The sequence below is a fragment of the Pleurodeles waltl genome, chromosome 3_1 (assembly GCF_031143425.1).
Source record: "Pleurodeles waltl isolate 20211129_DDA chromosome 3_1, aPleWal1.hap1.20221129, whole genome shotgun sequence".
NCBI lineage: Eukaryota > Metazoa > Chordata > Amphibia > Caudata > Salamandridae > Pleurodeles > Pleurodeles waltl.
The window spans coordinates 1691464492-1691492208 of NC_090440.1; the positions used below are offsets into that span (position 1 = coordinate 1691464492).

The 27717-nt window shown below is 43.2% G+C and overlaps 1 protein-coding gene across 1 annotated transcript in view; it reads right to left on the reverse strand.

Annotated features, from left to right (window-relative positions):
- The window catches only part of MCM3AP (minichromosome maintenance complex component 3 associated protein), a 619735-nt gene that overhangs the window by 493225 nt on the left and 98793 nt on the right, over positions 1-27717 (reverse strand). Inside the window, exons 5-6 of the mRNA XM_069225490.1 lie at positions 15065-15224; positions 12454-12653 (exon numbers count right to left, since the gene is read on the reverse strand). Of these exons, the coding sequence (XP_069081591.1) occupies positions 12454-12653; positions 15065-15224 (360 nt within the window). The remainder of the gene's footprint in view (positions 1-12453; positions 12654-15064; positions 15225-27717) is intronic.

The following is a 27717-nucleotide window of genomic DNA, read 5'->3' on the forward strand; positions in this document are numbered from 1 at the left end:
CAACGACGACTAGCTGTGTGGATTTGCTCTCCTTCGGAACTGAGTGGATCCTGCATCACAGGTGGTGGTCTGGAGTTGTCCAACTTGGGAGACTGTAAACCCTTACCTCTCTTTGCAGGACAGTCCCCTTGTGAATCTCAACTCTTGCAGCTACAAAGGCTTGTTGACTCCTATGAGGGATCTTCAGGCTCCAGGTAGCCCCAGCCTCTAGCACTTTGCCCTTTCAAGGATAGTCTCTCCTCTGCTGCTCTACAGACGTAGGACTCTTCTCCAGGTGCGCTGACTGGGCCTCACTGCAACTTACTGTGCCTGCTGTCAGTGGGTATCCTGTGTGGGCTGGGACTACTTCTAGTGACTCTCCTGGCTGCTGAGGGTCAACTCTGACTCCCCTCCAAGGGTAGAGTCCCCTGGCCATGCTAGTCCAAGTCAGCCTTACAACTCTTCTTTTTCATTTGCCAAGGCTGGTTGGTGGCTCTCCAGCACCACTGACCCGCTGCTACCCGACAGCCAACGTGGGACACCATCTGCATTGCTTCAGGGACTCCTCTTCATCACCTGCACTGCACATCTGGCTGTCTTCTCCCATCAACCTGGTCCTGCATCCACAGAAGGGTGGATGGTGGCTCCTGTCACAATCAGACACTCCATCACAAACTGAGCTTGGTCCCCTTTCTTTGCAGGTCCTCTTCTGCCAGAACCACCTTTTGGTTCTTCAAGTCTGGTCTGGGTCTTGCACAATCCTTTTCCCAAGTTCTCCTGTTAGTTTTGGGGGAAATCAGGTACTTACCTCTGCTCTCCTAGTCGCCGGGGGTCACGCTGGTACTTACCACTAGGGGTTCTTAGTTGCGCCCGTTCCACTCTAACGACTACATACCATTGGGTGGGTGACTTTATCTCGCATTCATCTTTCTTAGTATATTGTTTGGCCCTCCCCTAGGGCCCTTTCTATTTTTACAAAGTATTGCCAATGCTGGTTGCTTTTATGCTACTGTACTGATTGCTACTGTCTATATAATTAGTGTGTACTTACCTCCAGTTGAGGGGAACTGCCTATAAGTATTCTAGTATTGTGTTACTATAATAAAGTACCTTTATGTTTGCAACACTGTGTGGTTCTTTCATGTGTGATAAGTTGATGTGCAACTATAGTGGTATTGCATAAGCTTTGCATGTCTCCTAGATAAGTCTTGGCTACTAATCTCAGCTACCTCGAAAGAGCCTTGGCTTCCTAAACACTGCCTACACTTCACTAATAGGGGATACTGGGACCTGGTATAAGGTGATAACACCATAGGTGTCCACCGCATACCAGACCAGCTTCTTACACTCATATCATACTATCTTGCCATAAATAATCCATATCAGGCACTGCCTTCTTAGTACAAGCTACCAAGCTCTAGAACGCACTACCAGACAGCATTTCAAGCATCCAGGAGCATATACGCTTTAAAAGACAGTTGAAAACATGGCTATTTAAAAGACAACTACAATCCCACATTCCAACAACAGAACCTGGAAAGACAGTCCCACCCTCAAGCTCCATCTTCAGCTTACAATCCACGGTTTGCAAACACTTAAATCAGAGAACTACTTTCAATAGGCGGGTAAATTAAGGAAGGCTGACCTAAGACTCTCTGGGGTATTATCTAGTTATATATTTTTAGACAGAGCATTTCCACTCACAGTAACACTAACATCATATCACTCAGCGGTTGCAGCCAACTGTAATTTACAACCGTGTAACACGTATCTGCTACAAGGGTTGTCAATCACTATGGCCGGTTCTTTACATCTCCCAATGACATTCAGATATAGGATGATGGTATCAATGCCCATATCAGCAGATCTCTGCACTTCTCTCTCCCTACACCCATGTCACCTCAGGCCCACAAGTATAATTAAAAACTCAGACTCGAAAACCCAGTGGCATTTTCTCATTGTACTAATGAGGCTGCTGGATTTGGGTGGCAGCATCACCTCAATTGCGAGGAACTGAGTCCAGTCCCATACCATGTGAAAACTGTCAGCCTAATCAGTTTCCAGCCAGATAGGAGCGCTTCATCTCTGCCCAAGAGCAGGGATGAACTGTGGTAATCGGGGACATAACATGATTACTTCTCAGGGAAATCATGGTGGATCAGAGGTCATCCTTTTTTCTCAGTTGCATTAGTCTCACACATGCAAAGAAGAGGCAGGAAATGGTTCAATAAGGATTATTGAATCAGCAGTGTCTTCGATAAAATGGCATGAAATGCAATAATTAGAATGATGAAGCATATTAGAAGCAAAATGGTGACAAGGAAACACAGGAAAGGTCCCACCATAGTGTCACTATGCACAATATATGTGATTCCTCCCTAAGCTATGTCAGAGTACAACAGGATAAACCCTAATCCGCCCTTCAGGATTCCCACCTGGGAAGACATCATCCACCATACCTGAATTTGACAGTGGTGAAGATGCCTGTTATCTATGGAGACATCACCCCCACATATGCCAGGGAACCAGTGGTCTCAGCGAGCAGCTGTAATGAAAGACAGCATGCAGTCGTGATCATGTGGCTGGAACCTCCCTCTAACGTGAATGGGACAAGGAAGTGTTCCTATAACAAAACAACTGATGTTCGGAGAACATGTCACCCTGTTAAAATGTTTGTTTCTGTGAATGTTAGAGATGCAGAGTGCCACTTGTGCCAACAATCCTATCTTGCTGCACAAAGTAAAAAGAATATTGTGCAAAAAAATGTAATGCTCTCCAGGCGAAAGGACAACTAGATCAACAAAATAAAACACCCCCATGAATGTGGCAGATTCTAGAATAATAAAATGAAGCAGAATAAAATGTTACTAGGCTAAAGGGCACAATTTGACTGCTTTCACTGGGATCCTGCTAACCAGGACCCCAGTGATTGTGCTCTTTTACCCAAATGTAGTTGTTTTGGTACTTCTTACACCCCACAATTGACATACTGGTGTAACTCTGTAAGTCCCTAGTATATGGTACCTAGGTACCAAGGGCATTTGTACACCAGGGGTTCCTCATGGGCTGCGGCATGTATAATGCCACCCATGGGAGCACATGCAAACTGCGTCTGCAGGCTTGCCCTTTGCAGCCTTCCTTTCACACACCAGGTCACTGTAAGTCACCCCTATGGTAGGCCCTTCCAGCCCAAAGGGCAGGGTGCAAGTCCCTGTGTGTGAGCATCCCTGCATGAGCAGACGTGCCCCTACGAACTCCAGTTCCAATCCCCTGGACTTCGTAAGAGCAGGGGAAGCCATTTTATCTATGTACTGGCCACAGGTCACTTACCTGTGGTCCAGCTACATAATGGTATTTCCAAACCTAGGCATGTTTGGTATCAAACATGTCGGAACCATACCCTAATACTGATGCCAGTATTGGGGGCATGATTCCATGCTCTCTGGGGGCTCCTTACAGTTACCTCCCCACTTCAAGTACTGCTCCTACCAGTCTTTCAGGGTCTGCAAGCAGCCACACTGCTGCATTCCCTCAGACAGGATTCTGCCCTCCTGCTGCTTCATCAGCTCAAGCAGAAGGCAGAACAAAGGATGTCCTGGGGAGAGGGGTGCAAACTCCTCTCCTTTTGGAAATGAAAATGTCACTTACCCAGTGTACATCTGTTCGTGGCATTAGTCGCTGCAGATTCACATGTTTGGCACAGTCCGCTGCCTGGTGTTGGGCTCGGAGTATTACAAGTTGTTTTTCTTCGAAGAAGTCTTTTTGGTCACGGGACCGAAGGACTCCTCCCTCCTCGGCTCCATTGCGCATGGGCGTCGACTCCATCTTAGATTGTTTTCCCCGCAGAGGGTGAGGATGGAGTTGTTTGGTATAAATAGTGCCCATGCAATGGAGTGAATATGTCTGTACGTTAAGAGTTTCTAATAATTATTTACAAATGTTCAGATGTTTAAGATTTATGATCTACTTCTAAACGGCTACAGGCTTCCCGGGGAGGTGGGAGGGTACATGTGAATCTGCAGCGACTAATGCCACGAACAGATGTACACTGGGTAAGTGACATTTTCAGTTCGATGGCATATGTTGCTGCAGATACACATGTTTGGCATAGACTATAAAGCAGTTACCTCCCCTAAAAGCGGTGGTTTAGCCTGTAGGAGTTGAAGTAGTTTGGAATAATGTTCTTAGTACAGCTTGGCCCACTGTAGCTTGTTGTGCATTTAGTACGTCTACACAGTAGTGTTTAGTAAACGTATGAGGCGTAGACCAGGTTTGCAGCCTTACATATTTCGCTCATAGGAATGTTTCCTAGAAAGGCCATTGTAGCACCTTTCTTTCTGGTTGAGTGTGCCTTTGGTGTAATAGGCAATTCTCTTTTGGCTTTAAGATAGCATGTTTGAGTGCATCTGACTATCCATCTAGCAATGCCTTGTTTAGAGATTGGATTTCCTATGTGTGGTTTTTGAAAAGCTATGAACAGTTGTTTTGTTTTCCTGATTAGCTTTGTTCTGTCAATGTAATACATTAGTGCTCTTTTGATGTCTAATGTATGTAGTGCCCTTTCAGCCACAGAATTTGGTTGTGGGAAGAACACTGGCAATTCTACTGTTTGATTTAAATGGAATGGTGAGATTACTTTTGGCAGAAATTTTGGATTTGTTCTTAGAACTATTTTATTGTTGTGTATTTGAATAAATGGTTCTTGTATGGTAAATGCCTGTATTTCACTTACTCTTCTGAGGGATGTGATTGCAATGAGAAAAGCGACCTTCCAGGTTAGATATTGCATTTCACAGGAATGCATGGGTTCGAAAGGTGGACCCATGAGTCTTGTTAAGACGATGTTAAGATTCCATGAAGGAACTGGTGGTGTTCTTGGTGGTATAATTCTTTTTAGCCCTTCCATGAATGCTTTAATAACTGGTATTCTAAATAGAGACGATGAATGAGTAGTTTGTAGGTAAGCAGATATTGCTGCGAGGTGTATTTTTATAGATGAAAAAGCGAGATTTGCTTTTTGCAAATGTAGTAAGTATCCTACTATGTCTTTAGTAGAGGCATGTAATGGTTGTATTTGATTGGCATGGCAGTAGTAAACAAATGTTTTCCACTTAGATGCATAGCAGTGTCTAGTGGAAGGTTTTCTAGCTTGTTTTATGACCTCCATGCATTCTTGTGTGAGGTCTAAGTGTCCGAATTCTAGGATTTCAGGAGCCAAATTGCCAGATTCAATGATGCTGGGTTTGGATGCCTGATCTGTTGTTTGTGTTGTGTTAACAGATCTGGCCTGTTGGGTAGTTTGACATGCGGTACTAGTGAAAGGTCTAGTAGAGTTGTATACCAAGGTTGTCTTGCCCATGTGGGTGCTATCAGTATGAGTTTGAGTTGGTTTTGACTCAACTTGTTTACTAGATATGGAAGGAGAGGGAGAGGGGGAAAAGCGTACGCAAATATCCCTGACCAACTCATCCATAGAGCATTGCCTTGTGATTCGCGGTGTGGGTACCTGGATGCGAAGTTTTGGCATTTTGAGTTTTCTTTTGTTGCGAACAAATCTATCTGGGGTGTTCCCCAAATTTGAAAGTACTTGTTCAGAACTTGGGGGTGAATTTCCCATTCGTGGACTTGTTGGTGGTCTCGCGAAAGGTTGTCTGCTAGTTGGTTTTGTATTCCTGGAATAAATTGTGCTATTAGGCGAATGTTGTTGTGAATCGCCCACTGCCAAATTTTTTGTGTTAGGAGGCACAATTGTGTTGAGTGTGTTCCTCCTTGTTTGTTTAAATAATACATTGTTGTCATGTTGTCTGTTTTGACAAGAATGTATTTGTGTGTTATTATGGGTTGGAAGGCTTTTAACGCTAGAAATACTGCTAACAGTTCTAGGTAATTGATATGAAATTTTGTTTCGTGTATATCCCATTGTCCTTGAATGCTGTGGTGATTGAGGTGTGCTCCCCACCCGGTCATGGAAGCATCTGTTGTTATAACGTATTGAGGCACTGGGTCCTGAAATGTCCGCCCTTTGTTTAAATTTTTGCTGTTCCACCATAGAAGCGAGAGGTATGTTTGGCGGTCTACCAACACCAGATTTTGAAGTTGACCCTGTGCTTGTGACCATTGTGATGCTAGACACTGTTGTAAGGGTCGCATGTGTAGTCTTGCGTTTGGGACAATGGCTATGCATGATGACATCATGCCTAGAAGTTTTAGCACAAATTTTGCTTGTATCTTTTGGTTTGGAAACATAGCACTTATTACCTTGTGGAATGCCTGCACTCTTTGTGGACTTGGAGTGGCAATTCCTTTTGATGTGTTGATGGTTGCTCCTAGATATTGTTGTGTTTGACACGGTTCTAGGTGTGATTTTGTATAGTTGATGGAAAACCCCAGTTTGTGAAGGGTTTGTATGACAAATGTGGTGTCGTTTGCGCATTTTTTTACTGTGTTGGTCTTGATTAGCCAATCGTCTAGGTAAGGGAACACATGTATCTGTTGTCTACTGATGTGTGCTGCTACTACTGCTAGACATTTTGTGAACACTCTTGGTGCAGTTGTTATTCCGAATGGCAACACCTTGAATTGGTAATGTATTCCTTTGAATACGAACCGTAGGTACTTTCTGTGAGAAGGGTGTATTGGTATATGAAAGTACGCATCCTTTAGGTCTAATGTGGTCATGTAATCTTGCTGTTTGAGCAGTGGAATGATGTCTTGTAGTGTGACCATGTGAAAATGGTCCGATATGATGTAGGTATTTAGTGTCCTGAGATCTAATATTGGTCTTAATGTTTTGTCTTTTTTTGGAATTAGAAAGTACAGGGAGTAAACTCCTGTGTTTTTTTTTTGTTGTACTGGTACTAACTCTATTGCATCCTTTTGCAGTAGTGCTTGAACTTCTAGTCCTAAAAGTTCTAAATGTTGTGGTGACATTTTGCGTGTTTTGGGGGGGATGTTTGGTGGGAAGTTGTGGAATTCTATGCAATAGCCATGTTGGATTATTGCTAATACCCAATTGTCTGTTGTAATCTGTTGCCAAGATTGGTAGAATTGGCTTAGTCTTCCCCCCACTGGTGTTGAGTGAAGGGGTTGCGTGACTTGAAAGTCACTGTTTAGGTGGAGGTGTTTTTGGAGTCTGGAATCTTCCCCTACTCCTTGGGAATTGACCCCCCCGATATCCCCTGAAACCTCCCCTTTGGAAGGAACCCTGATATGGTGTGGTTCTTGTTTGTTGGCTGGTGGTGTCTGTGGGTTGGCCACGAAACCCCCCTCTAAATGGAGTTTTTCTGAAAGAGCCTCTGCTCTGCGGGGAGTAGAGTGCGCCCATGGCCTTGGCCGTGTCTGTGTCCTTTTTAAGTTTTTCAATGGCTGTATCCACTTCAGAGCCAAAAAGTTGTTTCTCGTTGAAGGGCATATTAAGGACAGCCTGCTGGATTTCAGGTTTGAAGCCTGAAGTGCGTAGCCAAGCGTGTCTCCTTATGGTGACAGCAGTGTAGACTGTTCTTGCTGCAGTATCGGCTGCGTCTAGTGAAGAGCAGATTTGATTGTTTGAGATCGTTTGTCCCTCTTCCACTATTTGCTGCGCCCTTTTTTGGTATTCCTGGGGAAGATGGTCTACGAGAAGTTGCATCTCGTCCCAGTGTGCGCGGTCATATCTGGCCAGCAGCGCTTGTGAATTTGCGATGCGCCACTGGTTGGCTGCCTGTGATGCTACTCTTTTCCCTGCCGCATCAAATTTTCGGCTTTCTTTGTCCGGAGGTGGGGCGTCGCCAGATGTATGTGAATTTGCTCTCTTGCGAGCTGCCCCTACTACCACGGAGTCAGGTGGCAACTGCGAAGTAATAAACACTGGGTCTGTGGGTGGTGGTTTGTATTTCTTATCCACCCTTGGGGTGATGGCTCTTGATTTTACGGGCTCTTCAAAAATTTGTTTTGCGTGCCGTAACATCCCTGGTAGCATTGGGAGACATTGATATTGGCTGTGTGTAGCCGAGAGGGTGTTAAATAAAAAATCATCCTCTATAGGATCGGAATGCAGTTGGACATTGTGGAATTCTGCTGCCCTAGCCACCAGTTGCGAGTATGAGGTACTGTCCTCTGGCGGTGACGGCTTTGTGGGGTATGACTCGGGATCATTGTCCGGCACTGGGGTGTCATACAGGTCCCAAGCGTCTTGATCCTGATCGTCATGACTTATGGTAGTTTGCGCTGGTGAGTGCATTTGTGGCGGTGTTTGTGCCGGCGATGCCTGTGGTGGAGAGGGCGGAGGCGTGACTTTTTTAACCACTTTGGCTTGTGGTTGTGGGTCATCCTTTGGAAGTCCGATCCTTCTTTTCCTCATGATTGGGGGAAGGGTTGATATCTTCCCTGTGTCGTGCTGGATGTACAGTCTCTTTTGTGTGTAGTCCGATTCTACACTTTGGAGCTCTTGTCCAAATCTGTGCATTTGGCCACTTATTCCTTGTTCCTCTGAGTAGGATGAAGGTGTGGTATTTTTCGGCGCCGAGAGAGAATCTTTTTTCGGTTTCGGCACCGACAGAATTTTTGTTCCTTTCGGCATGGATTCTCGGTGCCGATGTTTTTCGGTGCCGGTATCTTGTTTTTGTCTCTCGGAGCCGCTTTCTCGGCTCCGAGGTTGCTCCATGGCGGTCCCTCGACCGGAGTCGGGTGTCTTCGCTATGGGCGTGCCCTTTTTCGGCGCCTTCGACGGGTCGCCTGTTTTATGGGTCGAGCCATGGCCTGTTGGCAGTGGCGTCCCCTGGGCTTTCGGTTTGTCGATGGATTTACTTTTCGACGTCTTACTCACAGTTTGTTGCTGTTGTTCGACGTCGGAGTCTCCGGATTCTGATTCCGGAACCGAGAATGTTTCCTCTTCCTCGTCGAAACGTTGTTTTGTCGACGTGGACGCCATTTGTTGACGCCTGGCTCTTCGGTCCCGGAGTGTTTTTCTGGACCGGAAGGCTCGACAGGCTTCACAAGTATCCTCCTTGTGCTCGGGGGACAAGCACAAGTTACAGACCAAGTGCTGATCTGTATAAGGATACTTACTGTGACATTTTGGGCAGAAACGAAACGGGGTCCGTTCCATCGGCTTCGATGTCGCACGCGGTCGGGCCGACCAGGCCCCGATGGGGGATCGAAACTACCCCAAAGTCTTCCGATGATCGGTGTCGATGTACCTAACTATCCCGATACCGAACGGAACAATACCGACGCTTTCTTCCGAGATTCTGACTAACTTTCCGAACCGAAACACGGAGCGAAAAGGAATACGTCCGAACCCGACAGCGGAAAAAAACAATCTAAGATGGAGTCGACGCCCATGCGCAATGGAGCCGAGGAGGGAGGAGTCCTTCGGTCCCGTGACCAAAAAGACTTCTTCGAAGAAAAACAACTTGTAATACTCCGAGCCCAACACCAGGCAGCGGACTGTGCCAAACATGTGTATCTGCAGCAACATATGCCATCGAACTAGATGTTACAAAGCTGGGGAGTTGTAGCCTCTCCACGTCACCGGTCTGCTTTGAAGGGCACATTTGGTGCCCTCCTTGCATAATCCGATTTGCACCAGACCAGTCCAGGGACCACTCCACAGCAATTTACAGGTCTGTTCTCCAGGACTTAAGGTGAGCATGGGGGAAAAGTCCAAGGCCACACCAACAGGCCACCTCCTGAGGCTCCAGAGGTATGCGTTAAGGCATCAGGTGTCCCACTCAAGTCAATGGATCCAGTTACTGCAGGGGTCTGGGTTAAGGAGGTGCACGCCTTGTGATGCTCGGGATGTAGGGACACCAGTGGTCCTCTTCTCCTCCACCCTGGGTGTCATGGGGGTGCAGAAGTATCTTGGACTATCAGGTTTCTGTCAACTGTGGCAGACATGGTTAGGGGGGGAGGAGGACCTCTATAAACAGGCTGCAGGTGTGGACTGGGGGGGACCAATCTGGCTAAACCAACAAGTGGACTCAGGTCTCACGAGCCGTCCTCTTCTTCTCTGTTCCCAGATCAGCAGGCTTCTTGTTCACTCTTCCTTTTGTTTCCAGCAAAGATCTGAGGTCCTCGGCGGTCCCCTAAATACTCAATTTAGAGGGTGTTAAAGGGAGTGAAGGTTAGTAGCCAATGGGCTTCTTGCCCCTGGGGTAACTATGCCCCATTCATACGCACTTCTTTCGAGGAGTGGGCATTACCCTGTCCCAGAATTCATAATTCCACCACACACAAGATGGCGGAATTCCTAAGGTGGTGTTCATGTCAGCCTGGTCACCTTGGAGGTGCGTCTGGCCTGGCAGTGCAACACGCCTCCCACATAGCAAATTTTCCCACCTGTCCAGGTGCGAAGTGGGCCTTGGCCAGAGGGTCAGCATCTCCCTTCGGAGGGAACCCTGATCTGCATACCAAATGTGGTTGGCTCCTTTGAAGCTTCCTGCCTTGGAATGCAAATTTGAAGGTCATCCTGTTGGGAGGGGTGTATAACACCTGTGCCAGAGGAGGCTTTGTTACTGTTCTCCAGAGAGCAAAGGCTCTCAACTCTTCAGGGTCAGAAACCAGTCTGTTGGTGGAAGGCTGGGTATAACTAGGCAGTTACAAAACCGGCAGTTGGTAGGTTTTCAGGGGGCACCTCTAAGGTGCCTGCTGAGTGCATGTATTAATAAATCCATCGCTGGAATCAGTGAGGGTTTATTAATACGAGATGCTTGATACCAAACATCCCTATTTTCAGTGAAGATGTCATGTAACTGGAGAACTCGCATTGACCAGTGTGCAGCACATGTATTTAAAATGGCTTCCCTCTTCAATTACTATGTCTATGACAAAGACATAGTAGGGGCATATTTGGTCATGCAGCCTGCCTTAGGGCTGTAAGACCTGCTGTAAGGGTGACTTACAAATATTACAGGTGTTAGGGGACATGGCACACAAGTGTGTGCCATGTTGTGCTTTCACCTTTTGAAGCCCCTTGTCACGCAGTCTGCAGTGGTAGTCTGCATGAGTGTGGTGCTGGGTCCCTTAGAGGGACACAAGTTATGCCGCAGCTCTTAGGGACACTCTTTAATATCTATCCCTTAGGTACCAGAGGTACCATTTATTTGGGTTGTACAAAAGTTACTAAAGTGACCAGTGAATGTAGTGACCAGTGATCTTGTTTTAGGGGAGGGGCACTGGGGGCCTGGCTAGCAGGAACACAGTGCACTACAGTCTAAGTTGCATCAAACACCCAGCAAAATGTGAGGAGGCTTCTGCAACCAGAACCCAGTTTCCTACAGCTGCCCTAACTAGAGCAACATTACAGCCTACAGTGGACTATCCTATAAAATGGACAACAGCTCCTATAAGGTACTTGGGCACATAATATCACGGGGTCTTAAAGATCATAATTAAAGAACGATGGCAGGTGCCTAAAAATTGCAGCTGCTCAAATAGAAATATGCAACAGTTTGAAAGCATCACTAGTTTAGGAGATAGCCTTCATGGAAATAATCCTGTTGCGTAACATATTGTATCTGTCTCAAAATATTCCTATACCACTGAAAAACAATCCTTTGATCAGTTTAATTCACTGATGATAAAGCTAACCTGGGCAGGAAAGCAATCTAAGATTAGTACACTACAATTGCCATACAGCGTGGGGGGCAGTGAGGATTTGCCATCTTTAATTATTAAGTATATGTCTTGGTCGGTCTCCCACGTGCAGTTTGAGCATCATTGGTTTGATAACATCAGGAAAGTACCTCACTACTCACCTGCAAAAGGACTGATACATCCTCTTCCACTGAACACAGTGAGCATGATGAAAACCCTAGACTCAACAGAGAAATACCCACAGTAGATTTCACAATATGGGCATGGACAAGACTAGCATAACACACAATTACTGCTGACAAACAACCCACGCACAAAAGTAACGTGTGAACCGCTAGTTATAGAAAGGTTTGAAGTGAACCAACAACACACTCGAAATGACTTATTCATTTTCAATATTATTATTACACTACAGGAATACAAAACTAGAGCGTGCTATACCTCACTTCTGTTTCACAAACAGCATAGCTATAAGCGAAAGCAATACTCTTCCATGACAGAAGATCGGAAGGAGTGGAAACTATTAACAATTATCACAAATTTATAAATCAATTATACTGGCTGCCAAAATGTACAATGAAGTACTCAGACCCAGACCCTACCCATCAAGAAATCTGCACTAGAACAGTGATTCCGTCTCACCTTTGGAAATCCAGTGTCTGTACTGCATGCCTTTTCAGGATTTTCCCCACATTCTAGGATTCTTCCCACTGTGCTTACTGCTATTCTTCCGCCACCTATGTTGAATCTTATTGCTTACCTAATCTGGTCAGCTTTCTCTTGCAATGCCATTCTTCTTTCCAGGGCCAACATTTATGCCAATTAACTCACTTCCACAGTTGAAACTGCTATTGTTTGAAGTCAAGCTACCTTGCTTCAGATCTGAAGACTGCAGCTTACCTTGGCGTAGGATCCGGTCTCGTTGATCAAGGATGCGATACCTTTCCTCTGCATTTTCTACCAACATACCACTCAGGTGACTAAGGGAAACAGACAATGAGGACACAACACTGTCTGAACTGTGGCTATCTGACCCAGAATCAAGGGGATCAACATCAAAAAGTAGCAGTTTCGAACTCCCGGACTTCTTAATGGGGGATCTGCAAAAAAAGAACAAGGAGAGCATCAGAATGACATTCCTTAAATAAAGCAGCCACTCAGAATTGCATTTTCCATCCTCACAGGCGTAGACTACCCATTACAGCCACCTCCTACAGGCAAAAACATTCAGCAGTGATCTATTCTCACATAAACAGTTGTACTCAGAACTACAATTGTCCCTCTTTACAAGCATATTTATATACTGATTTTGAAAACCACAACAAGGCCGCCCATCTGGACACTTTATAATGATATGGATCAGAAAACAAAGATTACTGCTGGAGATGATTTGCATAAGCAGTTACCTTGGAGCTACCAAACTTGGCCCCACAACTTGGAGGTATGAAACCCAGCGGTGCAACACTATCCTCTTACAAATACAGTCATAGTCCACAAAAACGATCTTTCCACACAAAAGAGACATAATCAGAATTACAATGCTCTCTCCACAAATGCACAGACATGCCCAACCATATAAGCTTTTTCTTATAGAACTCTATAATTCAGAGCTCAGGCCACGTAAAATGTGTGCAGTTAAAGAAATACTCAACAAAGAAATGCAATGTAATGAAAATAATCATACCCCACTTATGGTTTCAAAGCTTGTCTCTAAATAAAACACCTCCTATCTGTATGCTTTAATAACAGAAAAAGGCACCAGCTAATTACAGGTAATCAAAACGTGCAAAGCTGCCCTACCCGAGGAGGTAGTATGTATGCCAAAAATAAAGAAAACTGGACGTAGGGGGCTGTTAAAGGCAAGTTCTGCATCTTTCAGCACAAAGTCTATCCAGTACCAGTGAGGACCCACATCACCATAATTCCTCCCAATCGAGGATCCTGAGAGTTCAGTAACAACTAGGAAAATATGGACATAACCTACTAATATCCAACTGTCACAACCCAGTAAACTACCAGTGCTGCATCATCACTAATCATAATGGGCATAGGTTTGGGAGCCTCCAAGAGGTCTTTGACCAGTAAATGCTCCATTGTGGTGCAAGTGTGGTGGTGGAACTTGCTGCCCTTCGAATGTTGTCAGTGGCTTGCCCACATAAGGCATTCAGTTTGGCAAACCATCTTGGATGAGATGTTTGGCCTACAAACAAGGAACATTTAGAATGAAGAGTATTGTTTAAAGTTTTGTGAATTTATCTAAAGACTTGCAGACCTTTCTAAACCGGTGCAAGATTTTGCAGAGCACAGAAGCCATAATGGCTCACTAGCCTATTTAAACCATGTCCAGCTCCTGTGTGGCTTGCTAGGAAACATGAATTGGACAGGATTGGAAGCTCTTGTATAAACTTACGAACTGTCTGCGTTTCATTGCCGCATGGGGTGATGTTTCCATTAGCTCTCTGTCTTCATTGACAAATCTGCCTCGCCAGATCGGCATCCACTTTGGGGCATGATTTCGACACAGGGAGGGATTTTCACACTGAGTAACTACGAGATTCACTGGTAGGAGGTCACTACTCTTCAAAAGTGTTTGCATGCATGATACTACTCAGCAATACAGGTTACCCTGTGCTCGTGGTTTTATTACACTATGTCAAACAACTCTCCTGCAAAGATGACGCCTAGTACCCCCCATTTCTTTCACCTTGAGCTGACATTTACTTGCATAGTTTTCTGTGCTACCATATTTTTTGCCATGCCCTAAATATCTGGACCTGGCACTAAGTGCAAAGTCTGTTATGTTTTTCCGCAATTTGGAGGGTCTTCAAATTAACTTTCACTAGGACACAAGTCTTGCTTTCTCACCACGGAGTTTCACTGAACTCATTTGGAACAGTGTGAGGTTGCACAATTCATTACACTGATGGAAAGCAACAAAGACTCAATTGCAGCTTCCAACCTTACAAAGCTCACTAGGATGTTATCCGTGTGGGACAAAAGGAACTCCGAGGGATTTCTAAATATAGTAAACCACATCCAACTTTCAAGGCTCATTCAGAACTCCCAGAGTGTGGAAGTAGATGCTAGGCTCAAAATGTGCAACTAACCCAAAGTATAGCATTTCTAGTGCAGGTGAAGCACTGAATTATGAGTACAAATGTGAAGGACCATATACCGAGCATTGTTTTAGGCAAGAGTTGTTGAGGTATGCATTGCAACGACTATCCGACAGAACAGCTGTTAAAGTTCAGGAGGAAATAGTTACCATTCTGGAAAACTTTAAGTAACTGGTACACATATATCCTCAAAGCTTGCATGCTCACCCACACTGGTTAATGTAAGCCTCTATCTAGCCTGGATAAGAGTCGGACAGAGCCACATCCCTGAGGAATGCAATCAAGGTTCACAATGAGCCCGGCTTTTGAGAAACAACCAAATTTCACACAAATATTCAAGATGTTTAGGACAAACAGAGTACTTATAAAACTGCTTTCCAGTTGAACACACATACCCTTTGGTGAGCAGGCTACCAGAAATGACTGAAGATCTGACCAGTGATTTCCTCAGAGGTGACTGCTCATAACTTTGATCTTCAGCACTTTGTTTTCCAATACTTTCCTGCAACATCACCCCTGATTTCTCTGCAGAAGAAAGTTGTTTTGTTCCAGGACCTGAAAATATCAGACGGTTAATAAAAAATTGGTTTTGAAACTCTGTTAGGTGTCCAAGAACATCAAAGAAGAGGTAACTGCAACATCCACAGGCTAGGCATTGCTCCTTTTACAGAAGTAACATCCTCAGAACCCTCTCTGAGTGTCTTTCAGTTGTAACACAGATAGCTTTCTCTGGGCTCGCTATAAGGCCAATCATTCACATACTTATCACTGTCTAGGAGAATGTGCACCCAACATTAGTGTTGTGAGTCTTGTCAAAGTCATTGCCAAATAATCAGATCCCCTGTATATAGTTTATCCGCTGAAGCAATAAATACAACTGCCACAAATGGGCAAAGTTTAAATGAAGCATAACGTTGGGAGGGGACAGACACTAAAAATTATTTTGTTTACTCTATAACTTGGGCTACTGGTATGATTTTTTTTTTACCAGGATGGTATTTTGTAGTTTTGATTTACGTGGGCTAATAGCGGCCTCAATACTGGTTATCTGGCCTACACAAATGGGTTTTAACCAAATTACAAGGAATATTAACCTGAGGTTCAAAAAACTAAGGTTCCATAAACGTGGGGTTTCATGATTGAGGTCATTAACCATGGAACTTAGCCCAACATGTGATGAGAAACTGCAGTGGAACCATTTAGAACTGCTATAGTGAAAACTGTGTTGGACAGAAAAACAAAGAAAAACAACTAACCAGGTTCTAAAATACAAATATATGTGAAATATTTTGACAACATACACATATAACTCTGTAGAAGGGACTAGGGTTTTTGCAAAACTTTATAACATGAACCTAATATACATCACTATGCACAAAATATATACATTTCTAATGGTTATCAAAGTCTATCTTCACGTCTGGGCATGCCCGGCGCACTTAGAGCGGCAAAAGCAAAGCAAAACACAAACGCTGTGGGATAGCGTATCATGGGGAACAGGGTCAAGACTGATTTGCATATGGCTGGGTCCAAACTGGAATGGCATGGGCAGCAAAAAAACGATGGATTAAACCCAGATCTGTAACTGGGGTGAGTGTTTGCATTGTCAGCACTCCGTCCATCATTCTTTTGTCTTGCTAAAACTCAAATCGGGGCAGCTGTTCTACCTACACATACCTCTATCAGCAGATCATTGATTCAGAAGATATTTAAAGGCTTTTATGAAGCAAGATGGGTGAAAGTGAGATGCAGCAGAGATAAGATACATCACTCTTGGCCATTTACAATAAACAAACAATATATTGTCATTGTCATATATATTGTCATTTGGGGAGTATGAATCTTGGGGAAATTATCCATGGAGAACAGACAGCACTAGAACCAAACCCTGGAAGAGTCTCAACCTGAAGTGAGATGATAACTACAAAGCACATTCTACCAGTTCCTGAATCTGGTAGACCTCCAATGGTTGAGAGGACATTTCTGGCCAGGGGTCAAAGCCAAGAACTTAATAAGACAGAGGAAGTACTGGAGGTACATGAACCCCTGTGCTGACACGGAAGTTCAGGATGTTTCAGAATTACCCTTCATTTTTGATGAAGGTGATGGAGCAGCTTCTTGACTCGGATGTGAACATGCATGATATGGGCAATCTAGATCAGGGACTGAACTACGTCTGTAGTCTGTCAGCTGGGATGCCCCCCCATGCAGCTCTTTCCAGTCAGTGGGGGCTTACCATTCTTCTCATAAATCCAGCTACGCCTCCTAGCAGGCACATATCTACACCTGTCCATAGTCTCCAGAAGCAAGAGTTTTCTGCAGGCTTTCAGGGGTAGAGAGTCAACTAATCATGGTGTTCATGGTCGTCAAGCACACAGTTCATCACTGGGTGAGTCAAGCCATTTAAGATAGTATTGGCTGAGGTTCATGCGACAGTTTCCTCTGGTGGCCAAATCCAGCCAAATCGGGAGAGTGCACTCTCTGAATGCTCCTTCAATACAATAGGGAAATTCTTAGCACTATTTAAATATAATTGTGGGTTTCCAGCTCTGCTGATCTTCTAAGACTGGTTTAGGCTGGGGCAGGAGTGTGTATATTAGTGCTGTATTAATAACCACTTCACAGGTGGGTGCTGGTCACAGGTGGAATGTGGATGGATGGTGAGCTTCAATCTGGCAGGAGAAACCCAGCCACTTCACAGCGAAATGGGGTAGCAAACTCTTCTGTCCCTCAGACACTTCTAGTTTCAGGAAGGGGGGTGGGGGGGCAGGAGATGTCCATCTACGGGCCAGCATGTCCAAAGGAACAAGACCTGTCATGCACAATGGAGAACACCATCTTGTGCAGCACCCTTAATAGAGTCAGTAGACTTCAGCACTCAATCCTTTCACCATGGAGCAAAGCAATAAACATTACACACACAAGCACACCCCTCTGAGGTACAAAGTCCCTCCAAAAGAGTATAAGTAAAAAGACATGTACCCTTGACCATAATATCTGTTGCCACCACATAAGGCTCTGAATAGCCTAGCCTGGAAGGAAAGGGTATAAAACAGACAAGTATATGCAGCAAAGGACCAGAATGCCATGCATCTGATGTTGCATTGAAATATGCATTCTGGAAAGAAAGAATCACATTTAAAAAAAAGTATTTTCCAGAAAATGTACTGGACACAGCCCAGAATGTGACACCCTACCTGAGAACTGCTCCACCTACCTAATGGTTAGACAGTTCTAGACACAAAGGATAATGGCATAAATGTATAACTCATTAGAATTTGGGTTTAAGCTCCTTGAGTTGCCTGAACCACATGACAACTTAAAAGGTTTTAATTACAACAAATGCACCTTTATGGAAATCATAATTCTTATGTTGCCAACGTCCTGACTTATATTGATGAAGTAGGTGCTGGGGAATGGTTCTGAGGTTTCTGTTGTTTAGGACCGATACTTATGGCTCTTTAAAAAATACAATACGACAAAAAATGACTTAAAAGGTTTGTGCAGAGTACCAATATTTCTCAAGGGCCATTGTATAATGCATCACAATCAGTGTGCTTTACATCTTGGCACATGGACTGAGAAGAAATCTGCAGGGCTGTGTTTCATTTGCGCGATTATTTTTGCTGGTTGGAACAACGTTGCATCATAAAAGACACTATAAATGTCAATTAGCAAGGACTGACCATGATTTATGGTTCCCAGGCCCTTGTGTGGGTTTGTAAAATGCCTTATCAATTTACTGATATGTTCTGTGGTGAATATTATGCAGATCTAAAAATGACCTATACTAGAGATATGAGAACGAAGTACATTGTGTGATGTACTAAATTTAGTTGGACAGTCACATATTGCAGGAGACATTAAGGCTTTGAAACATGCCTGCAATAACTCGTGTCCTTACTATACCTAAGTTATTTCTTCTTTCAAGTAAAGAACCACGCGGACATTCAAGTTATTAGCTGTTGTCTAATGGATTCTACTATTGCAGAGTTTCTGTTCACCCTGTAGTAAGCCTTTACTTCTCGAACACCGCCAACTTTAAGAGAGCCAAGCACTAAAAGGAGGTGCTAGGTCATTTGGTTTATGGGCAAGAGAATAGTGGATTCAGCACACTAATGGGGAACTAATGCAACCCTGGTAGTTACTGCCAGTAACCTCGGACTGCCCTCACAAGTCAAGAAAAACAGTTTACCATAGCTTACATTGAGCTGCGCCACCACTGCGCTTGTTTAACCATCTTTATTGGCATTTTACAAGAACAATTAACATCATACAATAATACAAAACAAGTCAATTACTTAAAGCATTTTCATCACCATCTCAGTGCGGCTATAGAACGTGTGTCTCTGGGGAAGTGAGTAATATAAGTACATAACGCCAGAGCATTAGTTATGCGTGCCCCACGGTAATTATACAAAATTTGGGCACTATAACATATAATCAGCAATAACAGAGCTGGAAGTAGGTGAATTCTTCAGTTGTGATTTGCGAGGGATGGTGTGGCAGAGTTAGGAGCGCTATCCAGTATTACTGCCAGGCTTGTGAAAGGTTGTAGTTAGCCTATTTATCTATTAATCATGCAAGGTCTGTAAAACAGAACACTACTCTATTATCTTAGACCTCTTGTACATGTCCAAGGCACAGGCCTCTCAAGAACTTAATGCTGGTAATCCTGAGGAGCCAACTAGCTACTACATCACCTCTGACCAATATGGTCCCCGGGACAGACAGCTCTACAGCATACGGCAGAGGTCCGCCAATAGAACACCACAGACTGTGCAGGAAGTGTTGGCGCTGGCGGACATTTTGTTGATCTTTGCAAGGGTGAAAATTGCACTGTGAAAAATAATAAATTGTATTAATTTAATTCTGGCATTGTGCAAGACTACGTATGTGTACTTTAACTCTGATCCGATCCTTAACAGTTGTCTATCTAGCTCCCTGATGTAATCAGACTTCTCCATAATTAAAATGTTACCCTCTTGTCAGCTTCTTTGATGACTATGTCAGGGGCTGTGGAAAGCTCTATGAGTGCCTTTCTCCTGTGAGACGAAAGGTTGTCCCGTGACAACTTTCCATTCTTGCAGCCTATGTTAAACTTTCAGGCAACCCCCTTAAACAGATCACCTCTTTACTAGAAATGAAACCGAAGTGATGGTGGGACTTATGCCTCATTTCTGACTTGAAATTCACATACATGTTCAATCCACACCCAAAGGCTCCTTGTATATATGCAATTCCCAAAATCCACAAACCAGGATCTTTCCCTCCCAGGTAGGCCCATCATTTAGGGTATTGATTCACCCACTGAATGCCTATCTGAATATATCAATATCTTTTTGCAACCTTATGTATGTAATCTTCCTTCCTTTGTCCGGGACAACACTGATATTCTGAACCAACTAATGGGCTTTACCTGAACGGAGGAATGTTGCTTTCTTACACTGGACATAGTTTCTTTCTACACCTCCATTTTATAAAGTTTGAGGATACAAACTGTTCGGTACTTCTTCTCATCTAGGGACACCACCTTATTGGAAAATACTAACATGCTATTCGATATGAGTTTGCTTGTGTTGGAGAACAATGTATTCATACACAATGGTATGTGGTTTTGGCAATGTCAGGCGTGGCGATGTGCTCTAGATTTTCTCCCTCCCTCGCTAATCTCTACATGGGGAGGATAGAAAAAAAACATACATTTGGTCAGAATGCCCACCTAGACATACAGAACATGTGGTATTTTGGGGCAGATACGTAGATGACATACTCATGATTTGGACAGAGAGGGTGTGAACCTATTTGATTTTGTCCTTTTTCTAATGCTAACTCATACAATATTTCTTTTATACACTAATCACACTCAGGGGTGTGGAATTCGTATAGCCCGATGCCCAGAACATATTGTTTGGGGTAAAGGACAACACGTTTTCATAGTTAATTTATCCTTGGGACAAGTAGACCCAAACCCCTGCAGCACAAACCCTTTGGCTGCAAGTTTATAGGGAAGAGGAACAGTCTGCCATTGAGGTAATATTTGTGTTGATAAGTTAATGCTGTTCAGACTTGTATTCATGGTTCATTAATGCAATGCTTTTATTATTAGGGTGAGTGCTTAAATAAATGTAAGCTCGGACTGCACTACTGACAATGGTTCCAGTACAAAAAAAAAAAAAAAAAGTGTACACACGTTTGAAAGGTTTAACAATATGAGGCTGCAGAAAATGCTCCCATAATGCTCTCTGACTAGATGCAAATAGCTGCAGGAGCTTGTAAGCAGAACTGATGATTCTTTGCTTTCAAAATAAAATGTGAAATTTTAGATTCCATTTCTTTGAAGCATCATTTAGTAAAATGTTATTAGCAAAAAAATATTCATATAAGAAAAACAGTGTAACCAGTTTCAACAACATTAGGGGAAACATGAAAATAAAAAAGCACTGGCAAAGCCAAATGATCGGAAATTGGTGGTCAGACTTTTGGTTTTGTCAATGTCGTTCTTGTTTTGAGATAGCTTTTGTAAAACTTTATTGTTGTGGGATCTGGCAGGCTTTCAGCATTTTAACAAACATTGGCAAAAAGCATAAATATTTTTTGGTCTCCAAAAGCACACACTCCCACAGTAGTTCCAGGTAGTGAACAAAACTACTTTGCATGCCAATATGCTCATTTTGAAAGTGCAGAATCCTATAACTCACAGTAAAGCCAGCCGATAGATGGATAGAGCGAGAAATCAAATTTTAATAAAAACAAAAATATCTTAATTAAAGCTAGACCTAATTAGGGGCCCAATTCTTAAAGTCACACACAAGTGCACCCATGGTATGTGTTTGCATTAATGCAGAATTATATCTTTCATGAATTCCCCAGAATTTACAGAAGTAGACCAGGAATTCGTACTCCTAGAAAATATTTATTAACTTTATTTTAGCACGAGAAAATATGAATGTGAACTGCTCAAACAAAAATTTATTGAGCGTTTACAAGTTCAGTTTCCTTCCAACCACTTATTCTCAACCCTGGAAGAACTTCTACTTCTGCCCTTGTCAGGAGTAAATTTCCAACCTTACTCAGTATGGGAAAAGATTAGAGAAGATCTGGCGAAAATTCTAAAAACATGTAAGTAAAAGTAGGTTTGCAAAGACTCAAAGGCATTTCAACCCTGGAACTATTGCCTACTGCTTCCTCCAGCTTCAGTATGCATCTCTGCAGGAAGGTGGGTAAATAAGGAAATTGATAGTATTCAAGCCCTAGTACAGTATTAATATAGTGTTAGCCCTGACATAAATCAGAGTGCCTATTATCAATGAGATTAGTGCCATATTTTGTCACCGCACTACATGACACCAAAGGGACAAGTAGATTTTTTTTTACAGGACAAGTATTTATGAAGCAACCTGTCCCATGGACATGTAGATATTCTATTAAATTCCACACCCCTGCACACTACAAGCAAATAACATACCTGGATCTTACACTTTATACTAAGGAGACCAGAATTCTTTCAGCACTGTTTAAGAAACCTACAGCATGTAATTCAATCTTGCATGCTGAGTGCGCACACCCACAAACACAGGTCTACTATTTCCCCTATGGGCAAAATGATTAAACTTAGATGTATCTGCAGTGAGGATACTACTTTTCTCAGGGAACTTGAGCATTTAGATGCCAGGTTTCTGTCCAAGGGTTATCCTATATCGGTTATTAAAAGAGCAAGATGCAGGGTCCTTAAGGTGGATCTCCGTAGCCTACTTCGAAGCAGAACTATATCCACCAAATGCACTCCTAAGCTGGCGCTCATTACTCCACATCATAGCTCTAGTAATACACTTTACTAGATTCTTCATCGACACTGGCATGTCTTAAATTTGGATTCATCACTAAAAAAAAAAACGTTGTCTCTGATAAACCTAGAAATACCTACAGCAGGGGTAGGCCTTTACATAACATCCTGTGACCTACCCATCTGACCAAGGGAGCAACTCATAACAGGGGTGGATGACTGATGTCTCAACCTTATGGCTTTTGTAAATGTGGACATTGTAATATGTGTACTTTTGCTCTAGATAAACTCAAATGTTTTCAGTATAACACTTTAATTGAATATAAGATTAGCATGTTTATGAATTGTAACACCAAGTTTGCAATATAATGTATTATATGTGCATGTCTGGCACTTTGGAAATTGGAGACCAATTGGATCACTAAACTTCAAGCAGTGGACTATGGTCTTAATGTGTATTGGGAACTACATGTTTTTTTGGGAGATTTGCAATACGTTAAAACCAATATGTGTATGAAATGTTCTTTCTCCTGGCATCTGCAGGCTCACCCTTGGAGGGGTGCTTTGATACAGAGTGGCACATACTAATACCTATGCTTCGGTGCCTTACCGTATCTGTTTGGGAGTTATTGACTACTTTCTCTGCTCCATATTATTGTTCATACAGGTTTATTTCTTTGGGCTACCTTTCGCACTATACTTCATCTAAGCTGTGCATTATGTCTTCTTTACGGGTATCTCCTGTTTGCTTTTCAACTCCTTTGCCAAATAACTCATTATTTTCTTCTCTATTTCCACAGTATTGGTTGAATCCAGGCATGCAGGTTTTCTCTTGTTACATACCTTTTTGACAACTATCACACTACTGGTACATGGGTGCCACTGAACTAGAGTGTTGACTACTACTCATGTTTAGAATACGTCCAACATCTATACTTCATGATGGGATGGAGGCTTTAACTTATTTCCATTTGGTTTGTTTAGAGTGACGGATTTTCAGTACTTATGCATTTGTGATATTTATCTGTGTACATCGGGTTATGACTCACTTAAACTTTTATTTTGTTAGCATCCCTTAGTATATCTCCTTTTTTCTAGCTTGACGACGTGTTTACTTTCTTGATTCTGGTTGGAGACAGTGACAATGCTGGTCTTGGACATTTTTTGCAGGTGATTAATATAGACACAGAATTTCCTCATGTTGGTTGGTGGTTACAATGTTGGTTAAATCAAAACCAAAATTTCAACACGATTTCTTGATGGAGACCTTGATGTTCATGTGTTTTTGCATTTAACAGCGACAAAGTATCTGTGCATTGTTATTTATTATTCCTCCTTGTCCCAGGACATTATTGTAATTTGTGCCCTGCTACTATTACTAACTCCGGTCCAATATGTAGCTTACTTTTTGGCTTCCTCGATCTTTTCCAAGGAACAAAAACTGCTATCTATGTTGATGGCACCCACATTTAAATGTCCTATTGGACGTGGGCGGTGTTTCGTTTACCTTGTGATCTTTGAAACTAATGACCGGTCATACTTTTTTGCACTTTGCTGCATACTATATACATGTTATCGCATTGTACTATCCTGTCTCATTTTATTTATGTCTTGATAGCCAGTGACTGTTTCTTTGCCCCAGGACAATATTTCCCCATATGCCTTGTAACTATTGCTAACTTTGGTCCAATAGGGCATTGTCTCTTCATTTCCTTGGTTACGTCCGAGGAATAGAAACCGTCATCTATGTTGATGTCACTTACATTTAAATGTCCTTGTGGGCGTGGGCGACGTTTCTTTTACCTTTCAGACCAAGTTTGGAATAGACGGTAGGCAATACTCCTGTGCGTTTTATTCGCTGCATGCTTTTGTAATCTTATTGTATTATCTTGACACATAATATTTATGTCTTGACAGATTTATGGGGGACTTATCACAGCTCCTCCGGACACTTTCTGTGCGTATCTCAATTTGGAGCCTTTTTGCCATAAGTTTTCAGGTACTGTATATGTTTGTTGAGCTGGGTTCTGGTTTCCGTTCTGCTATGATCACTTAGTGACTATGGTACAATATCTTCTAAGTAGACTTGGCTTCCTCTTTCTTTCCTTTCAATAATCTATATTTGACTTTCGGCCATTCTTTTCTAGACATGTGAAAATTGTATGATTGTTTTTGAAGTAGGCGTATGAGACAATTTCTCATCAATGATGCCTCCTTATGACTTGGTTGTGATGGACAGTGTCATCTAGCACTGTCCTATACGGTTCTTGTTTCAGGTATGCCATCTTTTTTAAGCTATGCGCCATTTCGTTATTTACACTTTGATTCATTTCTCACGATTGGACATTCTTTTCCCCTCCCTCTGTGTTCATTAGTCTTTTGGTTTGATTTACCTTAGACTTTCTGTGGGTTTACCTTGACTTCAAGAGGCAGCCATTTTTGTTGCACACTTGCAAGTTACTTCATTTCTTGACTACTGAATCCTTGTGACATTTGACATCAGCATTATCGTTTTGAGGTAATAATATTCTTTGGTTTTCCTTTTCCTGTTTCTAATACCAACTACTTGAGGTAGCACATGTGTTCTTTCTGGTTATTAATCTTTTTCCTCAGGGTGCACAATTCATGGTACAGTTTGGATAAACTAGGTTTCTCGTTTTTTCAATTCTGTACGGTTGACTTTTGAGGTCACCTGTTCAACTATGGGGTGCCTTTGTTGGTAGGATTTATGCACACCATCTTTATACATGATATATCTGTATTTTTGCAGTTGTCCCATATTATAATTATGTACATATATTTTGTTCTTTGTTATGTGTTCCTGCAGCCTATTAAAAGTCGTCAAAGACGAAACACATGCAGGCTGCCTGTTGTGGAATAAACTGTTCATTTATTAGAATGTACTATTTTGGTTCGGTTCATTAGTTGAACGCCCTATTTGAGAAGCAATTACATTGTGAGACTGTTTTCTGCTCTGGGTAACTTCATAGGCCATACACCTTTTGTAAGTGAAGGACTGGACAGACATCACAGGGCCACCTCAGCAGGTGACCTCCATAATTCTTTACAATCTCCTTATGTTTTGAGAGGTATTTCTACCAATGCAGTTTTGGTCAGTGTGGATCAATAGTGGGAATACCAGATGTATAGGGCCATTCAGTATCTTACAAAGGATTTCAAAGTCAGAATTAAAAATAGCAATCTGTTTGGGGCCTTATCTGTAAGCACACACCCTGGTTTCCGTACCAAAACTAATAAGACTTCAGAGGATTAAGGATAACCTTCCCTCTGTTTTGGATGCCTCTCACAGGTGTGGTAATTTGGGGACCTGGGTAGATATGAAGGCTTTCTGAAAATACTGCCTGGGGTATTACCAGACCCTAACTCACATAGTTGTCTTAATATCCTGAACTGTTCATCCTCTATTTCCAGGGGCACGCCAGGCAGGGTCAAATCATCAAGAGAGTCTCCACATCTCAAGTCGGTTGGGGCTGGTATTGTACAGTCTATGGTAGAATTCATAAAATGCATTATGAATAGCTTGCTGCTAATATACTAGGACTCTGCCCTCCCACAGAAGGGATCTAAAACGTTAGATACCTATTCGTGCTGTTCCCTTTCCATGAATACCAGACTGATCCCAGTCTTAGTGCGAGCAGTGTAGGCTATGTAGCCCATACATCTCATTCTTCCCACTGGTGCTGCTTCCTCTTCTCATAACGTATATAGGGAGCTTCAAAGGACTGGATTATTCACCAGCTGTTTTTTGTCTTTATCGTATGACTTCTCCACCTTGACCAGATCTCTTTTTAGGGTTCTTTGTCCATCCGCTGCTATATGGGTACACAATTTTTAATGGCTACCACTCAATAGTTAGGTGTGAGGCTGTCCCTTCATTGCTCTCAAAGCACTCCTAAATTTGACTCTGAAGAGTGTTCCAGAATGCTGGACCCTCCAATGCAAACAACTGGAGACACCAATTGGGGATGGGAGGAGCCATCTGCCCTGATCTAGATGCAGCAACAAGCTAATGTGAATGGACAATTCCCTGTCCAAATAATTTGAAGACAATATCAGTGGACAGAGCTTTGCAGAACAAACCATTCTACCTAAGCGCACATGTAGTCATGTGTAGGAGAATAAAAAGAGTCAAGGCTAATGTCACGGTTTTGGTGGTGCCAGACATCTTTTAAGGACCACTGTTAGAGCAAAAGCAAAAATGACTGTGAGTTTTGGATCGTTGGCCATTGTGATACTGGCTGTTGAGATCTGTCTAATGTGACATCCAAGACACTGTTAAGGTGCTCCCGATAATCCATGCAGCAGCTGAGAGTCCCGACATGACAGCGGTCGCAGCAGAAGCAGCCCTGACACCCAGGCAACCCAAGGGTGGCCAGCATGTCGGATGGTCAATTTGAAATCCTTAAAAATGTCATCTTGCTGGTTTTCAAACCTGCCAGAGCTTCTCTGCGACCATAATGTGTCTCCACTAAGTTGAACAACTGATGGACGCCTCACATGCTACATTTAGAAGGTGATCAAATTGTGTCAGGGCTATGAGGCACAGGAGGTGAAGGGGAGTCTGAGCCACTTTTAGATGCCCTCTGCACATGCAGAGGTCGGGCAGCAACCCAGCATGAGCAGTTGGGACCCCCCCACCCTCCAGAGCAGAAGAGTTGCTCCTCTACATGCCTATGTAGTTAGACCTTCATGGGCAAAGATCAATGACTATGCCTGATAGTCCGCCCTGCCCAGCACACCTCCAGTTTATACTTCCATACGATTTAGGCAGGTTATGGTATCGCCAAACCACTGTTCTGCAACTTCATCGCAGTCCATGCACCAGGGGCATGAGGAGCCACAGGACACATGACAAGTAAGAGCCCTGCGTGTAGTCCTCCACCAGGGAAGTACGCAGCATCCGCAAAATCATGGGTCCTCAGGGCCATCAGGGCCATCCAACTTTACATTCTCCACGACCAATATGGGAAGCCGCTAGTTTATCTGCCATGGTTGGTGTTCCCTGTTCATCATACAACCCTTAACGGCCAGAGGTGCAATGTCTGAGAGCTCTCCCCATCAAAAAATTCAGTCCCTGAAGTTTTCACAGCGAGAAACGAAAAATCCCGTAATCCTTCAGCCACTGATGAAGGCCGCCAACCAAGGGTGCACTGAAGGGTTGTCCAACCACCTCCGCTAGTAGCCCCTTCCCCCCTCAGCACTGTGAAGTATATTCAGGGTGCTGCCGAGGCCCTTCCATTG